Source organism: Trachinotus anak, unplaced genomic scaffold (genome assembly GCF_046630095.1).
Source record: "Trachinotus anak isolate AG129_WGS33_773 ecotype Australia unplaced genomic scaffold, CSIRO_AGI_Tana_v1 ptg000016l, whole genome shotgun sequence".
Classification (NCBI taxonomy): Eukaryota; Metazoa; Chordata; class Actinopteri; order Carangiformes; family Carangidae; genus Trachinotus; species Trachinotus anak.
The window spans coordinates 18179633-18200580 of NW_027273867.1; the positions used below are offsets into that span (position 1 = coordinate 18179633).

Genomic DNA, 20948 nt, shown 5'->3' on the forward strand with positions numbered 1-20948 from the left:
GACTCAGTTGACCAGGCACATTCTTCGTCTTCCTCCTGTCACAGAGAGCCGATAGATCACAGTGAGAAACTGCTTTGTTTAGATCACAGAACTCTTTGTAGTTGTTCAGTTGAAAATACAGGAAGCGATGGAGTGTGAAATGATTTAGTTGTTCCAAACCACTTCTTGAAGTTTCTTAATAAACCTCCACAGCCCTTGTTCCTTTCACCGGCAGAAGGTTAAACACTCCCTATTTTCTCTTTCACCAAAGTTTTGTAAACATTTATTTAAAGTTTTGTGATTTGCTGCTGAACAGCAACTATATAGCTGTGCTGTTTCTGGTGGAGCTTGCCTAGTATTTTCTTAAGTATATTTTATGTACTCCATTATGTACTTCATCCCTCCAGGTCTGTCACAGGTTATTGGTGAAGGTTTTTGATGATTTCATTTTATAGTAATGTAAACAAAGAAAAAACAATTTATTGTACAGCCAACAAATGCTTTGTAGACTTAATAAGTTATTTTAGATTTTTAAATCTTTACCAGACCTGTGCAGCAATGATTAAGGCACCTGAAATCGAACGGATAATGTTGTACATTTATGCTTTAGATCTGCTCCTACTTCATGCGTGATCACTGTGCATTCGTTACTCTGTTTGGATAATTTATTATTCAATGCTTCTCTGTGTCTGCTTATAGCTTGTGTAAGCATCTTGTCTGGCTTGGCTAAGGAAATGGCCTAATTTAAGATCGATTGTTCTATTAGACCCACAAGGCATTATTTGTCCCTGCTCTTGTGATAGGTTTTGCCAAGCTGTTTTCACACAGGTGTGAATGAGAGCCTTAGCGCCTGTGAAAACATAATTAGGATGTCAATAGCAGTGACTCTCCTTCTCTATAAATCTGATGTCAGGAAAATGTAGAGCTCATTGGCAAATTATCTTCATAAAACTCCAACTTAGTGTTCTGCACTAAAAGCAGCACTTTCCAAGACTGAACAGAAAGCTTGAGCCACAAGCTTCCTAACATGTTTGCTGTTACAGTAAGAGACGCGGCATAAACACAATCACAGAACAACACCTCGACACAAGTCTTTATCAGACCATGCCCCATTTCAGAATTGAATTACTCGGCTCCCAACAGCCTTTTGTTCACAGCCCAAACTGTTTTATGTGTGAGTCTCTATCTTGACTGTCAAAATGTGGAGGTATTGGCAAAAATAAACAATGCTAGTTTATAGCTATTCAGTGTCTAATGGTCCCAGTTAGAGCTGGAGCACAGTAATGTGTATTGAGGTTATTCCCTTAGGCAAGCCGATATTTATGCCATTATGTCTCTTTACCCCAAGATGCATTGCCATTTCCAATTTTCATTCATTAGTTTCAGGCAGTAGTTTGGCTTTTTGCATATTGACACGATGGCCTCACAACCCATCCAGGCACAGAAAACAGAAACCATCTGGTTGTGTTCGTGCTGCCAGCTGGTTAATTCTCAAAAGTTTAGATAAGAAGAGGGTTTTTTTTTTTTTTTTTTTTCAATGAAATGTTAAACAGCGTTCAAAATACATATTTAATTAGTCCAATATTTTGATTGAAATTCCTATGTTGATTGTTTGTCATGTTATCTCGCAAGGTTCTCAGTATGTTCTACATATTACCCATTTTTTGTTGTTGTTGCCCCCATTTCCATCAAATCTGGAATACCCGGTCACTCCTTACCGTAGTCCTCCCCTGTATGAACACTATTTGCTGTTCTTGGGAGGGTTTAGAAAGTTATGCCACTGATGTGATATCCTTACTTTCTCAATTAATTAGTTTGTCAGAAAAATGTCGCAAAAGAATGAAAGGTGCCCACTATAATAACCTAAAGGCTATGATGATACAGTCCATAACACAAACATATTAAGTTTACAGTCAGATGTGACAAAGAAGAGCTCATCATCGTCATCATCATCTCATCTGACAAACTTAATCCAACAAATGTTTGGCATTTTCCCTTGAAAAATCAACAATTGTTTTCTCATCAAAATAGTTGTTCATTTTCTATAGATCAAGTATTCAATTAATTGACTAATCATTGGCGCCTTTGTTATTCAATAATTTTTTAGGCAGAGTTCAATTTATTAATGCCTAATTTCCAAAAGCATTCAAATGAAATGGCTCTTCCTGGAGCTTTTTATCTCAAAAGAGGAGCTCACACGCAAGCTTCAGTTGGAAGAATGTTCACTGCAGTTTCAGCAAAGTGTTCACACAATGAAATTAGGATAATTATATTTTTGCCTGTTTGGGATTTTTGGAAATGGTTGACCTGGCAGTGTAATCAGTGCTGTATTTGGAATTTATCTCCTAATGATACTGTTCATGTGTTTCTTGCTGCTCCAGTTTGTGTAAACAACTCTACATCAACTGAGACAGTGCCTCATTGAACCTACTGCATATTCAGGCGGGCCAGTAATTACAGCCAATGTTTAATTTCATATTTAACAAGTCGTGTCTTGTCACATGTTCACAATATTGCCAGCGCACATCCACAGAATGCTGTTATCTTGCGCGCACATCCACCTCCACCTTTAAACAAGTGATGCAGCACCCAGAAATTATGCCAGGATGCCTCATCTTGTCAGGTGATGGCAGCCATGCTGGACACTCAGCACTATTAAAGCTTTGGCAGCTGTCCAGTGAGCCAGTTAGTGTGACCCTTTCCATCAGCATGGAGGTGTTAGTTTTGGGGCAGGAGGGGAAATGTGCAGTGGGACTGAAAATGAACTGTTGTGCAATTCTCAGGTAATCCAACCAGAAAATCCTGTTGAGACGTTTTAAGAGGCAAATTTTATAGGCTGCAGATAGTTGTAATCCTGTTGTTTAAGTGCTTGTAAAACAATGACAGTAAGGCTAAGCGCCTCATCAGAAGACCAGATTTACAGATAGAGCTGCAGGTACATCTAGTGGTTCAAGAAACTGCCCCACAGCTGGATTAAGGTTGTTTATGTAGTGTCTCAGTGAGTGTGGGCCCTAAGTAAGAGTCCATAAGGTAGACCCTAAATCTACTAGCATTCTACTGTACTGGCTCTACAGGCTAAATGACCTAATTGTACATTGTGACAGTGGCATTGAAGCATGTAGAGATTAAAGCTCAGTATTAGTCTGGTTTCTCTATCTTAGTTGTTTATTCACTATTACTTTACTTGTTTCTTTTTTGTTTATTTTCTTAATAACAGTTATGTTATATAATAATGGGGGGGGGGCTATGGCACAGCAAATACATTTTATACTACAAATAATGATAACAGTTAATAATGGTTGATAACAGTAGTTAATACATTTTAATCATCGTCCATCGGCACAACCCCACCTGCCCGTCTGACGGGTGTCTCATTGTGCGAAGCTCATGTTGTATTTGCCGTCTTGCCTTCTGGGTCCCCAAGCAGGCTCTCATTTATAGATTATTCATTCAGAATTTAAACAGAGTTGGCTAATTAGTCAAGCTGGTGATTACACCCCTGGAACCAAAAGTCTATTTAGACATTCACCATATCGAGATGCAATGATGCATCTGATTATGTAGTCGGTGCAGAATGAGGCATTACTGGCTTGTAAACAGCAATGGAACCCACTTAGTCATGCTGATGATGATGGCCCTGTCTCAACAGGAAACTAGTGAAATGGACCTTAATTAAAATGAATTATGATGTCTGCAGGGGGGTCTGAGTGATCTAAAGTGCACAATATGCCACTCCTAATTTTCATTTTTGCTTTAAGATATTATCTGAGGAGTTGATTATAGGGGCCCTTTTTTCCTTTGATCTTCCTAGCTATTAATCCAGGATTGTTTTTTTTTTTTTCTTTTTTTTTTTTATTATGTTGGGGGTTTGTTGCTTAGCTTGAAGCTGACTATCCAGTGGTTGGAAGTGCTGGAGTGGCATCACTAGTCATCATGTGCTCTGTCGCCTGAGACCATATTGGCAGCTATGCATTAAATTGCTAATGTGCCTGGCAGAGCTACATTATCCGCCCCATCAAAGTGACAAGGGCAGGGATAAAGCACTCTGCTCGGCTGTCCATGAGATCATTGGAAAATGGGTTTTATGGATGAGGCTTGGCAGCTTGCAGAGTTGTCTTTTAGAATGTTTTCTTTGAATTTGCTTGGTTTCTGCCTCGCTGATTTGACAGCTGCAGAACAATGAGGCAGAAGTGGCTGGCCAGTTCTACCTGCATTGGAAGTCCCACTGTGGTAGAGCTCTCTCACACCTTGCTGCCTCTGTAGCTTTGCACGTTGTAACACCGTGCTTCTTTGCACAATAGACTCGCACACTGAAATAAGAAATATTGTCTGGGCGGCTGCCTGTATTTGAAAGAGCAGTCTGATTGGCCGATGCAAGTTATGTGAAGTCAGTTCACTTGTGATGGACATAAATTCATCTTTAATTGCTTATTTAATTTAAGATGGATTTTATGCTCTATTTCTAAAACTAAGATGCAAGTATATTTGTATCTGTGTGACTCTTGTGTTCCAGCTGGACAGTTTGTCATAGTCTGGCCTGTGCCCAGATTCAGGCCCTCAGGCCTCAGGTTGTTGAGTAATATGATATGATTGCCTTAGGAGCCACAAGGATAAACACTCACGTCAGCTCCTCAATAGCTTTTCAAGATCACTTTAAAAGGCACAGTGCCTGTTACAGTTTTCTATTTTCCCCCCATGTTTTCATCCAAGGCATAGAGAATGATAAAACGATGCTGGGCTCAACATCGTGATGACTGTCAGCCATTGATGATGGACGATGGCTGAAGTGGGGATATAAATAGTTGGAAATGGTTACCGTGGAGTGACTTATGGGGAAATTGGATCTTTTTTTAAAAATGAAAAATGGTGCTCAAGATGAATACAAGAGACCAGCTCTCATTATTGGCTTTGAAATGACTGGCCACCACGTGCTGTCCAGAAACAAGAACCAAGATGGGAGGCACTGCATGAAGGAGGAGAGTTTCGGCTTCAGGTGTGATGTGGAGGCGCTAGAAAACCAGCCACCTCATGATGATTAATGAGCTGCAGCTCATGCCAACAATTTCAAACACACCGTCCCTGATCATGAGTGTTAGCGGCCCACACTGTAGGAGCTTTGTGACAAGTCTGCTGCTGCCTCTCCTCCAGTCTGACTTACTCACACACACACACACAACCATAAACTGAAAAGTGCCTGCTGAATCTCAAGCTGTGTAGTAGATGGAAGTGAGGAAATGCTGTTGATTTTAGTTTGGGGATGTTGACAGACTTGTTACCTGTGTTTTTTTTTTGAGGCCACTCTCTTTTTTTCTTTTAATACTGTGTTGACACTTTTTTTCAGGCCATAATTATACCATTAGCCTTAATTGCCACAATGTCAGTAAAATTTATTTGCTCAAAATTACCTCTACCAAGGTTATGTGTTGGTTTCATTTTACTGTTTGTATTTTAGGGTAATGGAGATTTAAATGAAATTTGGAGGAATGTTAGACTATTGCCCAAGGAAGAATTTATCCATTTTTGGTGTAGATCCAAATTCTGATGCAAATTCAGTATGTTTTGTTTACTAATTTCAGGTAACTTTGGAAAAATGTTAGTGTTTCTGATTTTCTCATCAACTATATTGCAAGTTGTACTTTTGCAACTTGCAATATAGTTAAATCATACATGTGCCAACTTTGGTTGACACATATATGATTTGAAGATATACATAAATGCAAATTGACAGCATCAGCATACTGAGACTATTCAGCCTGTTATTACTGCAGCACAGCAGCTGTGCATGTATGTTCAGTCTTGGGGAAAGCAGTTGGAGCACAGATAAGATAAATAAAAAAAAAATCAAGATTAAAATTATATCACATGTATATCATCAGTACATCAGTACATGCTTTGTACTGTTTAGTACCATCTTAAGCTCCTCATTGTAACCTTACCCTTTGTTGGTTGGCAATATTGTTATACTTGATGTAAAATAAATCAAAGAACCTCTCTGAAGAGCTGATCAGTCAAACAGATAAGGTTATCTCCCGTCCTCTCTGAGCTAGAACAGGCAATTATCCTTGAGCAAACTGCTCTGCCTTGCTATAGGTTCTCTATACATGCAGTTTCCCACATGAGTTACATGGGCCTCTGAACATACCATAAAACAGGCCACATTAATAAGCTGTGTAAGGAAGAAGGTGCCTCTGAAAATTTACTGAAGGCTCTCTTCATTCTCCTTGGCAGCAGTCCTCTCAACACTGTCGGCTCTTTCGTTCTGCTGCTTGACAGTGCTCCAACCCCCTCGGCTTAGCACAGCCACAGTGTGAATCAAGGCCTGTTTGCAGTGATATTCCTTATATTTATTCTTAGGGAGGGTTTTTTTTTTGGTCGCTGTTTCTCTGTTCCAACAGCAGACCCATTTTATGTCAGCAGATGCCAGAGATTTACAGTTAGAATTATCTGTACAGTAAGTGAGCTTTGTTCAGAGAAATGCCACATTCTGTGTTGAAGCCCTTCAACTTTTCATTTTTTAACCTAGAGCTGACCCGTTAGATGTCGGCATCAACACAAAGGCTCACACAGTGAATAGAAGATTTATCTTCCCTATTCTAACAAGGCAAAGTCTCTGCAGCTTACTCGTTCTTCTGGCCTTCTAAAAATCTAGCAATAAAATAACCTATTCTTGCCTAGAGTTAAGTGGTTTTTTTTTTTTTTTTTTGTGCTGTCAATAGCTTTAACGTTTTAGCAAAATATGGACTACAAGTGGAAGTCGATGTTCTTCTCTGTATGTGCTTGTTATTTTACCATACACTCAGCCATCCCTCTTCTCTTTTTCTTCTGTTGCTTCAGGTTCAACTATAGATCAACACACCACCTCACCACAAATGGCTTCTATGAGTTCCTCAACTGGTTTGATGAAAGGGCCTGGTACCCATTGGGCAGGATTGTTGGTGGCACAGTAAGTTTCTCCACATTCATTTGTTTCATTGTTCATCATCTCCAGGGTGTCTTTTGCTCATGAAGTTTGAATAGGCTGATAGGAACAGGCACAGAAATGTAAGTGATGGTTTGCACTTGGGGAAAAAAAAAAAAAGGGGAGAAAAGCTGTGCACTTGAGGTATCGTGCTGCTTGGCCTCTCTCAGAGGGCTTGTGCAAGAGAAAAGAGGCTCCAGCCGACTGATGAACCTCAGATTGAGGAGGAGCAGTGCAGCTTCCCGGACAGTGTCCCACTGCATGTCTCGTAGTAGAGCACTTTGGGAATATGAAATGCTGAGGCCCCTGATACATTGTTTGTTTGCCATAATGAGAGCTGTAAAGTAAAAATATCAAGTCAAATTTATTATTTGACTGAAAGACATTTGACTCTGCCAAGGATTTTCCCTCATGATTTATTCCTCACAATCTCAAGGCTCAGCTGAGGCATAGAGAGTTTCCTTAGGGTTGCATTGGCCCTTTTTGCTGATGATGTACAGTTGATGGCTTGATCAGACTGTGACCTCCAATGTGAACTATTGTGGCTTTCATCATACTACGAAGTGGTTTGAGTGAGAGTCAGCTATTCTGCCAGATGAACCCCTTCAGTTTAGGAGCAAGTTGCTGGCCCAGGTGAAAAAGCACAAGTAACTTAAAGTTTTGTTCATAACTGAGGGTAAGAAGGAACCTGAGATAGACAGGTGAGTGCTAGTAACTATGAAGGGAGCCAAACCTAAAGGCAAAACTGATTATCAACATTAAAATGATATAAAAACATAGTTATTAACAATGAGCAGACATTAACTTAAAATTGTGTGTGAACTACCACTACTTGAACTTGATTTCTCCCCTGAAGAGCTAATCTTCAGAGCTCTGGCTCACTAGGCAATATCTTTTTTGCTTTTGTCTTTTGCTGTATGATCTTGAGTCTTATAGCTCTTTATGTTTCTCCACCTCAACAAGTAGTGTCTCCTGATAGATTGTACAAACACAAGAGATGGCCACAGAGACAGCAATAGGTGAGGAGAGGGAAGCTGAGCTGCTGCAGGAGCCGGAAAGTACAAAACAGCCTTTTTTCTGGAAAACAAAATGTGTGGTTTTTTTCCAGGGGCGGCGAGACTAGAAATAAGAAAGTGGTGGCGTAAGCGCCAAGCTACCACTTCTGTGGCAGTTGTACATAGAAAGTAATGGTAATGGCTGTTTGCTGTAGGAAGGATGTGGCGTTGGGCTCAGGCACAGAGAAGCATCCAGTTGTAGAACCTCAGCTCTTTCATGTTTTTTTCTTTTTTTAAAGCCAACTCAGGCAGTTTGGGAATCTGATCAGGAAACCCTCTACATGCCTTACTATAGAGATAGTCAAGACTCGTCCCCCTGGGAAAAGACTCAAGTGAGCCAGAACATGCTGGAGGGATTGCACATCCAATCTGGCCTGGGAATTCTTTGGGATCCCTCGGGAGGTGCTGGCAGGGAAAAAGGAAGTCTCGTGTACCTCGACACTGTGACACTGAGCTGGTTAAAAAAGGATGAATGGAAGAAGTTTTATATTTATCTCCATGGCAGAATCTTGCCTCAATTCCTTTTATATTTTTAGGATAATCAGAGCAACATTACCAAAGTACAAGTACAGTCAGACATCAAATTATGTTTTAAGTTATATTTAGTCCTATTACCTATTACCTATGACCTAGACCCAGAAAAGCACACAACAGTGAAGATCTGTATGTAGGCAATTGCATGATGTACATATTTGACCAGAAAATCGGCATGGAAAAAAAAAAATTACACATACTTTTAATATTCATGAGCACATGGGGATTATTCATAGATATTGGTATGAAGTCAGCACTTAATGCAAGAGAGCAGACGTAGATCTTCTGTTAAGTGTATCTTCACTGCTGAGCGTGTGTAGTGGTAGCATGGGGTTATCTGACGTTAGGCAAGGCAGTGCAGGGATACCATAGAGCCTTCTAAACCTCCGCTGGGTAGCATGGATTTAAGTTACAATCCAGTAGCAACAGTGAGCTGTTAACTTGACAAATTCCCCTCGACTGCCATGGCCTCCCTGTTTACCAGCAGCAACGATTGTTGTGAAACATTGACCATTTTCTCTGAAAAATACAACGTGATGATTCCACGCAATCTATCTCCCATTTCCCCGCCTCACCTCCTCTGCGCATCTCTTCCCCCCAACCTCATCTTCGCAGCCCCGCATCCTGTGAACAGTGAGGCCTGTGTGGGTAAAATACCTCTGGCCTATCCATCTCCCTCACCTCTTTAACAACTGCACCTGCCTTCTTTTCTCTCAACCAAGCTTCATGGACCCACCAGGGCTGCACTCTGAGCTATAATTGCACCAGCTAATGATGCATCAGGACTGCATAATCCAGGTCCTCAGTGCCAGATAAATGTGGAAATGTCTCCTAACAAGTTTCCGTTATTGGGTCCAGCTGAGAGGGTGGAACAGAGCCTGGCACTTGATGCCTGGAGCACGACTTCTTTCTTTTTCCCTGTTTCTGTGTTGTGTAAACTCAGGCTGCGGGGTGATTGGAGAGTTCCTCTGCACAGTTGAGACAGCGAGGCATGTTAATGCAGTGCATTGCTATCAGATACAGTTTTCATTACAGCACCAAGCAGATGGTGCAGGGCAGGAGATGTAGCTACGCTACATGCTGATTTGAATATAATATTCACTACTGAACAGGAGACCCAAGGCATTGGAATCCAGAACCCATCCATCAGCATTCATCCGTCATAAGCAATTACCATCAGCCACTGGTAATTGCATATGACAAGCCTGGCTTATAATAATGGATGTGCTGGTTCTGTTACAGTACATGGATACTTGGGTTAGGCCTTGTACCCACAGGGTGGGAGCTGAAAGTTATGATTAGAATGGTAATCAGAATTGGAAAGCATATAGTTTTAAGTTAATTTTCATGACATTTACAAGATTTGTTGCACATCTTCTGCATGCAAATACGTTCACACAGCTCACATCCTTCCTCTGTGAACCTCTATTGGCAATTCATGAATTTATGAGTAAAAAAAAACCAAACAACTGCAGAATAATTTACACATGGTCTGTGAAGCAGATCACAGTGAGCTGTGCAGATCTCGTCTACACCTGTGAAGATTCTCAGTCATCCTGGCCATGAAGAAGCCTTTTGCATGAGAGGTGAAACACCTTCAAGAACCTCAAGCAAGTCCAGTTGCTTTGGTATAGATATCTTTGAAAGCTTTGCTAAGCTCAAATTTTGTTTCACTTAAAAGTTAAAAAATTTCCATTTGGATGTTATATTAAACATTTTAATTTGCTCAGCAGACTACCCACAGGCTAGACCAATATACAAATAGAAGCCAATGAGAGCTTATGCTGTGTCACAGCGTGGGGTTTTGTTTTAGGTAGGAAGACAAATGGGTGCAGTGTTGAGGGGCACTGTAGTGTCTAACTTTCTTTCTAGCAGAAGTGGCTTCTATCTGTACTTTGTTTCCCTCTATGAACAGTAACTCACCATAAGGTCTAACATTTATTCCAGATGAAACTTTGTCTCAGGAAAGACTGAAAAGTAGCTTTGATCCCAGAGAGCTTTAATATGCAGCAAATAGTAAAACAAGAAACAGTTCAGTACCAGCATGAAAAACACACAATTAAACAATATACAATTACTGAAATACCTTTGAAACAGACACATGTTAAAAATCAAAGTACATATAAGGTCTAACCAGTGTGATTTGTGATGTCCTTGTCTTGGAAGTGCTAAGCTGAGCAGTTACAAAGAGTGTGAGTGGAGCAATTTCAGTGGGTATAATTTGTGGAGTGATTCTCCTGGCCAGGGTATGTCTTGCACTGTGTCTTAGCAATTACAAAGCTATTATGGAGGTCATGTTGTCCTTGCAACATGTGTTATTATTCTGAGCGGTGTCTGCATTTCCACACCAGCGCCACTAAGACAAGTTACTCTACCCCGTTTTTATTTGACATTTTAAAATATGTCTGATCATGGAAGCTGAAGCATGAGACTGTCGGGATATGTTCAATTTAGCAAACGTACAGTCTAATGGAACAAATGCGTTGCTTTACGTGTCACTAAACTGAAGTAACTCAACTTTCCCGAGGAAAGATGCACTGCAGCAGAATGGCTGTGGTGTCAGACTGGGAAGGTGACGTCAAAGGTTAAGTCAAGTGATGTTTCATTCTTTCTTATTGTCAATAAATCTTATGGAAAAAAACCCCAAAATGAGCCGTGAAATTAAGTCAGGTATTGTGTGTATAACCAAAGCTTATTTCTCTGTGCTGCGGAGCTCTATTATTGTCCCAAAACTTTCATAACATGTCAATCAATTCCTTTCTTACAATGACCACAAGCATTGTGGTTAATTTGAGGTCTTTCAGTATTGAAAGCAGCAGAAAATGGTCCTCAATAGATGAACAGTTTACTCCCTTTTGTGTAACATTTGCTGAAAACCATAGTGCTCAGCTGTTTTGGAAAATTACTGTGCCTTTTTAAAAATGAAACTATATATTTATGACAGTTTTTTTAAGATTTATATCTTAATTAGGAAAAAATGGGCTGACAGCCACAGAAAGGGTAGGGAAGTCAAAGTATTGAGAGCCAGACTAATGTGTTGTTGTTTTGGTCTTTATGGCATTAGTTGACAGCAAGAAAAATATAGAATCTCGCCACTGTTAGCCTTTAAGAGTGTAGGTCTGCTGTAGCCCACAGTGGACTTGGAAAAAGTTTAGTGCCAGATGGCAAGTCACTTTATGCCTTATGGGGTTGCCTGGCCTTTCAGTAGCAGTTGGGAGGGTCATTCTGTTGGCCGTACTAAATGCAAATGTCTTCCTATAACATGCAAATCTATGCAAAGCAGAGAAAGATCCAGGAATTGATGCAGAGAGGAGACCTGACAAAGCTACTGCAGAGGCTCAGTGATGGATCCATGTCAGTCTCAGGCTTTATCCTGATGCATCATCAGATGAGAGGCTAGGGTGAGACTGATTGCCAGAACAATATGATGCCTTGCTCAGAGGCGCCATGATGGCATTTCTGAAGTAACAGAAAGCCACTTGCTGATTTAAAGTGTAGGCTAATAGTCAAAATCCCACTTGTTTGCACAACTGAACTAGACAATTTTCTAAGCATAAACAGGCTTTAGGGAAGAAGGGCATTTAGCTGCCTCCCACACTGCATTTGAAATCATAAAATGAGTATGTGAGTGCTCTTATTTGCATCAAGCCCTATGCTTTTATAATAATGCAGGGGTCTGGACAAGTGCTGGGTTCATCTTGGATTGTCGCAGTCTGTTTCACAGCCCATAACACAGTCACTATACATTGCCTTTGTTTAGAAAAGTTAAGTAGTTAATGAATTACAAACTTCAGTTCCCTTTTTGTTTTTACCTGTCTTGACATTTTACCAGAGTCAGTCTTCTTTCTCATGCTGAGTGGTCTGTGACCCCTCCAGCTCTCGGTGGAATTCATGAAACCACCTTTGCTCTATCTGAGAGCAGTGACTGAGACTCTTGTCTGTTACATTCAACCTTTTACCCGCCTGCACTTTGTTTAACACCGCCTCTCTCTCCCTCCAACCTCTATAGCTCACATTTCGCCCCCTTTCTCTCCAACCTCTCTTCCTCTTTATCTTTCAGCATCTCTCCTCTCCTGTCTGCCTCTGCCTTTCTCTAATGTCTCGCTGTTGTTTCTCACCTCCATTCTTCCTTTATCCTTACCGTCACCCCTTTCTTTTTTATTCAGAATCATGCTGACAGTCCTCATTAATTGTGTATGATAGCATTAAGTCTCTAAGCACTCAGATGGGTCACACTGTTTGAAAGACAGATGAGGTGGTATCAGTTAATGTGACAGTTGAGTGTCTTTCTGCCTGAACCAGTCCAGCTGCCCTCTGCCTCTGTCCGCCACTCTTTCTCCTGAGCTGTAGATAAGAAAAGAAGGCTTCACTAATGTGACAGTCCATAAAACAGTGATGTCAAGCCAATAAACCAATCTTAGCTGCCATAAGGACAATGAGTCAAGTGCATTTTTGGTAACAGCTTTTGTCAATTTTAGTTGATCATATTTTCATAATGAGCAAGCTATGTAATGCTGTCTTCAGTGCAAATTTTATCAAATAGTGTCTGAGTGATGTACATTGATTTGTATCCATCAAGCCAAAACTCAGTGCATCATGTACTTTGCTTTGATGAACAATCTCACTCATCTCTGTAACATGTTGGATGGTGGCCCTACCACTGAGTTCAAAATGGCTAATAATTACAAAACTAGCTTTATAAATGGCAGGATACTGCTCTATTAGACAGAGTCCAATCCTCAGAGCCAAGAGGCAAGACATGGTTGAGTTTCATTGAAGTAGATTGGGTGAAGAAGCTCAGGTCTCCTAGGCACTGGCTAATTACAGACGTTAAGACCTGAGTTTATTAACGGCAAGGCAAAGTGCATGGACTGCAGCAACACATCAGGGGCATCACTCACATGTTAAACATAGCCTTGCTTCTTACTTCAGACAGCCAGCGTACTGCACAGGGCCCTAATTGGGATCTGCTCTCATGTATAGACGAGACAGGGCCACGAGGCCTCACATACCCAGGCCCCAGCTTCAACTGAGTGGAGAGTTTAATTAATTATAACTTCATGTTGAAGAATACCACACATTGCAACAATTTTTTAAATAAGAGATTCATTCTTTACGTGAGCAAAAAATGCCAAGATTGCCGTTTCAGGATTCTCAGATGTGTTGATGAACACTGCAGCATATAGCTGGGAAAATTTAATAGAGTTGTTGTCTGACGGCTGTCCAGTTCAGTAAGCTATCCGAGGCTCATCCTAATGAAAAAGAACATGTCCAGCAGCTATACTTACATTTGATACAGTGAACAATGCACATCACTTCCATCATATTGATATGGTTGTGTATCATCTTGTGTCAAAAAACAATTAAAAATGAGTTTTCTGTGAGGAGATTTCGGTATAGGCATAGTCAATAATGTTTTATGTTTTTTTGCTTTACTGTTGAAAGCTACAGCCCTTTTAATAAAGGGAAAGTGGGTCAAACTTTGTTTTGATTTTTGAATATGTCCACTGTTGAATCTGATCTATTGTATGGTCTTGGTGCAGCATTGTTTTAGCATTGGAAATTGCCTAAAATTTGGAAATACCTATTAGTTGCAACCTGATAGTGCCCAGTGTCGGTCTAAGTTCATGGCAGATTAAGTTAAGTTGACTTGAATTAGTGATTCCCAGTTACACATTTGACACATTTGCCCTTGCTTATAATGTAATATACAGTATTGACTGTATGGCAGTGTGTAAAGCATGCATGAAAACATCGTTTATAGAGCTTGTTATCTTCCATGCACCTCCTGTTTGTAAAGCTAAAAAAAATCTTTATCTAACAAAACTGAGAGTCTACAGCCATGTTAGCTGGCTGTGTGACAAAACCCTGCTAGAGCTCAATGCAACCATCAGCACGCTGACATGCTCACAGTGACAATGCATGTTGATGTTTAGCAGGTTTAATGTTTACCATGTTCACCTTCACAGTTCAGTGAGTTAGAATGCAAAAAGCACCAAACACAAAGTACAGCTGAGGTTTATGGGAATGTCATTATTTTTGCAAGTATGTGGTCATAAACCAAAGAATTAGAGAAATTAAGATTTTAACTTGAAGTGCACTTGGTGCTACATGGAAAGGTAAGATCATCATTGTACCGGTAATTTCAGTTCATCCTGAGGAAGACATGGTTGTTTGTTTTCTAGAGAAAAAGTTGGGGGATCACCAGTGTCAATAGAATTCACTTTCTCAAGACCATCATAGTATTTCATCCTGTGATTTGGGGCATATTTCTGTTTTGAACAAGCAGTGGACCAGCTGACTAAAGTACAGACAAATCAACCAACAGTCTGATATTGCCATCTATAGAGACATCTCCCAGCCATGGCTGCAAATAGCTCCACCTTTTTTCATAGTACACGGTCCATCAGTCACTCACCCACCATTGTTCATGTCTGACACTCGGTCTTTCAGGTTGCTCTTCCTCTTACTTCCAATCACAGCCTCCCTCTCTCTTCTGCCCTCTGTCAGGTATACCCAGGGTTAATGGTGACCGCGGGCCTCATCCATTACGTCCTCAACCTGCTCCACATCACCGTCCACATACGCGATGTTTGCGTCTTCCTGGCGCCGGTGTTCAGCGGTCTGACCGCCATCTCCACCTTCCTGCTGACACGGGAGCTGTGGAACCAGGGTGCAGGTCTGCTGGCGGCCTGCTTCATCGCCATCGTCCCTGGCTATATTTCCCGCTCAGTCGCAGGCTCTTTTGACAATGAGGGCATCGCCATCTTTGCCCTGCAGTTCACTTACTACCTCTGGGTAAGTACACTTGTAATTTGACGGAAAGCTGCAATAAGGAACAATCTTACTGTACATGGAAATGTAGGTAAACATGTAATAACACTGAATGTAGACCCCTGATACTGATACCCTGATATATTATATTGTAATGAATTAGAATAACAATGCTTAACGATGCAGGTTTAAATTTGTGTCAACCTCAGTCAAGCATGCACAGTCCTTTGTTACTTTACAGGGGACATGCTTCATGAAGCTAGAAAAGTAGCTCTGTTTTCAAATGTTACTGAGCCTCAGATGTTGAATTATTTATCCAGAGCTTTGAAAGGCACACCAACACATGTGGAGCCCAGGAAACGGCATGCTGCACTCTAAAACCTTCACAATAAGATGACCTTTAAGAGTACACTACAGGGCAACTGACCTTGCTAAATTTGCAGCATCACTGTTTTCAACAAGTTCAGATTTATTTTGTGTGTTACAATTTTTTTCACTTCAGTGCTTAAAATGTAATTTGTTCAGTCCAACCTTGTTCTGCAAGATCTACCTTGCAGAACAAGGTTGTATTTCACAGTTGAGGAGAAAAGGTTATTTTTGAATATAGCTTGGATGTTTGCAGGACCTACTTGGGATAAAAGGAGCTTTTAAAGCTGAAATGTCTGAAACAGGCTTTTCACTTTACCTCAGTCTGTCCACTGCCTTACAGCCCTCCAGCTACAGTACTATGAGTACTGTGTGTGTGTGTGTGTGTGTGTGTGTGTGTGTGTGTGTGTGTGTGTGTGTGTGTGTGTGTGTGTGTGTGAGAAATTGGAGAGCTCTGCTTTACAAACAATTTTGTCGGCATTCTCTTCCTCCTCGTTCTTGAAATTGACCTTGACAAATATTGAGGAATTTTTTCATTGTGTATTGAGCTGTATCCCTTCAGTGATACATGCTTTATTTTTTAACTGTAGCACTGAGAATAAAAATGGTAATGCCAAGACAGGATTTATGTGAAAATGAACATGTGGAAAAGAAACTCGATTTAGAAAAGAATTCAGTATATCCTGATGATCAGGTTAATGAAGGAGTAGTCAGTTTTCTCTGGTAACCAGATTTCTCATGACATTAAAGAGATGGGTTGAGATTATAAATACTGTTTCTGTGTAACATCAACAGATTAAGATCACTGCGCTTCATATGTGATAAAGATTTCCCTGCAGAAATGATATTGCTGCTGTTTCAAAAATAGAGTTCAGTGTTAAGGCAGATATAGATAATAATATGTAGCAACATAATAACATAACATAATAATGCAGCAGAAATGCTAGAAAATAAAATGGAAAAAAAGCAATAGACTTTAAATGAATGTGGAATAATGTAGAGTTAAAAACATTAAGTACTCTACACTTGAAAGTCGTGAATTGCTAACATTTGTGTTATTCACACTGTTAAAATGAATACATGTTTCTGATACAGGTGAATGTAACATTCAAGGGTAATATTGTTTCAGCTGCTGAGGCTATGGATGAGGAAAACGGCAGATGCTCTAAATGCATAAATATTATTGCCTGTCATTAGAGCACACTGGGCATACCTCTTATTTATACAGTATCATGTCATCTTATTGAGTCTATAAAATGACATTCTATTAACAAAATTGCCTCCTGTTCCTGTGGACTGCAGGTTACAGTGAAGCAATTACACTCATCATCACTATGAAAGAATTTCACACCTGCACAGTTAACCTGTGCTAGAAAAGGTGTCAAATGCATATGGCAGCTATTTCTAAGAGAATCCATATTTAATATTGTGGGATTTTATCAGTTTAATAGAGACTCATCAAAAGACCAATTTGATTGTAAGGGAATGAATTGCAAGTAGCAGCTTGCGCAGGGCTTATTTATTAAATCTGCACCTACACAAGCTGTCCTTGTCTACAAGACCTTCTCCTCAACATGCATGCAACAGTAAGAGAAGATCTTTGTAACTTGAAATTGTTTGTCCTCAATGCTTGGCTGTAAATGTAAGCATGATTTTGACAGTTGTGGTGCTACAGAGTTAACGCTGCCATTAGCCATGATCTCAAGAGTAGAGATGACAAAAGAAATTCAAATACCAATCATCTGGTGCTTTCATTGGTTTACTCCTTGCTAAATCTCTGTGAGCCTCTGCATCGCACCTGCTGCTCAGTTTACTTTGGCAAAAGAAATTGTATTTTGTTTTGTTTTTTTTTTAGCTTGGAAGCTTTGGTATTATCTAGAAAAGATTACTGCATGATAGGATGCCGCAGTGCAACCAGACGAGACTCATGCAAATAAGCCACATATCTATTATTGACCAACTGTAGCTGTGTAGTTGTAGGGAGATATATCATTCAGTGCTGGTTTACATCAAGCATACAAGAGCTGCAGAAATAATGCAGACAAATAAAACCACAGTTTTATTTAAACTAGCTTGATTATTTTGTCATTATACCCACGGTGTTCAAACGTGACCGCCTGCAGCTGTTACAAAATGCCCTCTCTGCTCAAAACAGTGCACGATCCACAGGAGTCCCACATTTATGCAGATGTGTATTTGGAGGCGCACATCAGCATTCACTGTAAATGTTTTGTCTTAGCTGATAGTTCGGTGAGTCAATTCCAGCAGGGTACAGAGTGGCAGATCCAGGCTACTGTTGAGCCTAAACTATCCACACAACAAATGCAAAGACATGTTTTCCTGGTCGCCACAGGGGATTAATTAGTAAACACGGAAATCAGGGTCATCACTTGATGTTGTGCATATCGCCTGTACATGCACAAGGCTCTCTTTTATAAGAGGCTGTGTTTAAGAGGAAGTAAAACATACAGTTGTTATAGATGCCGCTTAATCTGCATTATGGAAGTTGCAAAAAGGGAGTTAGAAGTGAGAGACAGCATGAATATTTTATATTTTACCTTTTATCTTCAGTTTTTTCACACCCTCGTGTCTATGTTTTCCATTTCTAATTTAAATTTGCAATTTATAGTTGCTATTTACATATATAATTTAACTGTGTCATTTGAATTCTCAATGGAAAATACCCATACAGACACATTTGCTCCTTATGGTTTATCTGCTGAATGTCAGTGCAGCTCCATGTTAGAGAGGCTGATGAGCAGGAAACTGGCCTTGAACTGTCCTCATCTCTGGTTCAGTAAGTGAACAGAAAAAAGCTTTGATTATGCACGCCACAGGCAGTCAGTGAGTGGTAATAGTAGCTCGTGGGCTATTTGTCCTATTTCTCTTTTACCTTCAAGGCGTTGAACTCCCTTTATGTGCGAATGTAAAGACATGTAATGCAGTGGAGGCTTTCATCCAGGTAGAAGTAGTGATGCAGGTATTTCGTCATGCCATGCCTCACTGCTGTTTGTCACAGCATAACAAGCTTGGCAGTACAGTTGCTGCTGGGTTGGAAGGGGCCTTTTATCCGTCCAAGGTTTCAGCCATCCCAATATTTGTCAAATCGTGCATGGATGACCCTCTACATGTGGTTTCAAGGTAGTATGAGCCACTATGCTCAAGTGTGCTTGCGGACAGCTCTGTGGCCCTTTTTTGAACTCGCTCACTGTCACTGATCTGGCAATGACCTGCAGTTTAGTGTCCAGGTGGCTGGCTGAGCACGCCTGTTGTGTCTACAGTTTAAGTCCTGATACAGCACAAGTGGCTCAGTGTCTGTGTACTGGCACAGCAGTGCAAAACTAAACAGCTGATAGCGTCACCCACTGGGAAACTTTACATTCTCAAACATACTGTGCGTACTGGGGAGATAAAACATATTTGGCAACTCTATGCACACAAACATAGAATCTTTCATATGCAGGGATATACAGAAAAACCCAAAAGAGACAGAAATGGAATTGTACTATATGACACTATTTTCCTTCAGATTCTTTATCATAAAATACATTTTAGGGACATGGAATTCATCCTTAGCACATCTAGCCTTGAAGGTCAGGAAGGAGCACATAATGACTGTTTGATTAAAACATAGGGCAACACCAGGTAGACTATGATTGAGTTCTGCCTCCATACAACCCTTGAAGTCCTGGAATGAGATGAGGACGAAAATCAGCCTTCAACATTATACTTCATTAGCATTCAGGTCACCCTAACACCAGCCATAATGGAAAAAAAGAAAATTTTAGTAGTTGCAAGACTAAGCTGTTACTTAGTGTTCAGTTGAATCGCCAAAATCGTTGTAGATTTGTGTTATATATTTGTGTTTCCATTTTGGGGGGGTCATCTTTTCAACTTCACATGTTATTCCAGATGCTTGACTCAACATCTGACACTGGGACACTGACACTGGGACAGTGTCAGCTGGTAATGTTAGATTGAGATGTGAAATGTCCTTGTCTTGTATCCTGAAGATACAGGGGCGTCCCTCTCTATCTTTAAGAGTCTCTAGAAGACTCATCTCCTCTGAAAGCACCTCCTCTCCTAACACCTAACATGCCTAACTAGCACTTACTATGTACTTCTTCACTTGATCTCCTTGCTCTTATTAAATACCTGTAGTACTTAATACTTTCGCCAAGGTTTCCCACTGCACTGAATCTTTAATAATGTCCCTCACTTGTAAGTCATTTTGGATAAAAGCGTCAGCCAAATGAGTAAATGTAAATGTCTCTGAATAATTAATAAGTATTGTTGATGCATAAAGAATAATGTTGCATTACTATTGTGGTAATGCACATATGATATTAAAAAAACACATCATTTGAATACTGATTTGGATGTTCATTGCCATGGCAACGGTAGAAGCGTTGAGAAATTAGCCCTAATATTTAAAACAGTTTTACATGTTTACTAAGAAAAGGCTGAAATTCTAAGATTGATTTCGGGATTTTAATAATTGATAGTAGATCATTCAAATAAAAATAACTTATCAAGCAGAAAATGTATTTATTTATATATATTTGTCCTAATCCAGCCTTAGTTGCAACTTCATTAGAAGGCAAGCGTCTCAAATCCCAAAACACAGCATGAAATGTCGACACCAGCTGCCCTTGACTGGAACACACTCACTCTATCCTGGCCAGGTTTGTTGTAGTACCTAAATCATATCAATAATAATAATAATTGTATTATACTCATTTCCCTTTTTTATTAGCCTCTTTAGGTATTCATGTGAGCCTTCTTTACTAGATAGGTTTCTTATTTTCACGGAGGGTACTTTAAAAGGACATTAGGCCTATTTAAACGTTAACGAGAACCTTCATCCTTATCTTTACAGTCTGGTCCCATCCAATGAATTTCTTCCTGAGGTATTTTCCTCCTGCGTCATTTTTAATTCTGCAGGAGCCTCCATAATAGGACCCAACTAAAAAACTGCCACCATAATTATTTGTCTCACACCAGGGAATGTGCGTTAGGGCGCGTTAGGAACGTGTTTGTCTCTGCGTTATCGTAACGACTTCTTGTCATCTTGTGTGTATGGACAATACATCTCCAAAGTGAGACAGGTACTCCTCGCGGTAACCATCACCGCCTCTTAAGGTGATGTGTCATCAGCAGAGCAGTGCCACAGAAACCCCCCCCCCACTCACCAACCACTGTTCACGTCCTCCATTCTATTTGGCAAGGGCCCTGAAAAACAATCTTCCTGGCCATGCACCACTGCTTCCCATTATCAGTCC

The 20948-nt window shown here is 40.3% G+C and overlaps 1 protein-coding gene across 1 annotated transcript in view; it reads left to right on the forward strand.

Moving 5' to 3' along the window:
• LOC139634287 (dolichyl-diphosphooligosaccharide--protein glycosyltransferase subunit STT3B) overlaps positions 1-20948 on the forward strand; it is a 79504-nt gene that overhangs the window by 25912 nt on the left and 32644 nt on the right. The window contains exons 2-3 of the mRNA XM_071500650.1: positions 6814-6922; positions 15037-15324. Of these exons, the coding sequence (XP_071356751.1) occupies positions 6814-6922; positions 15037-15324 (397 nt within the window). The remainder of the gene's footprint in view (positions 1-6813; positions 6923-15036; positions 15325-20948) is intronic.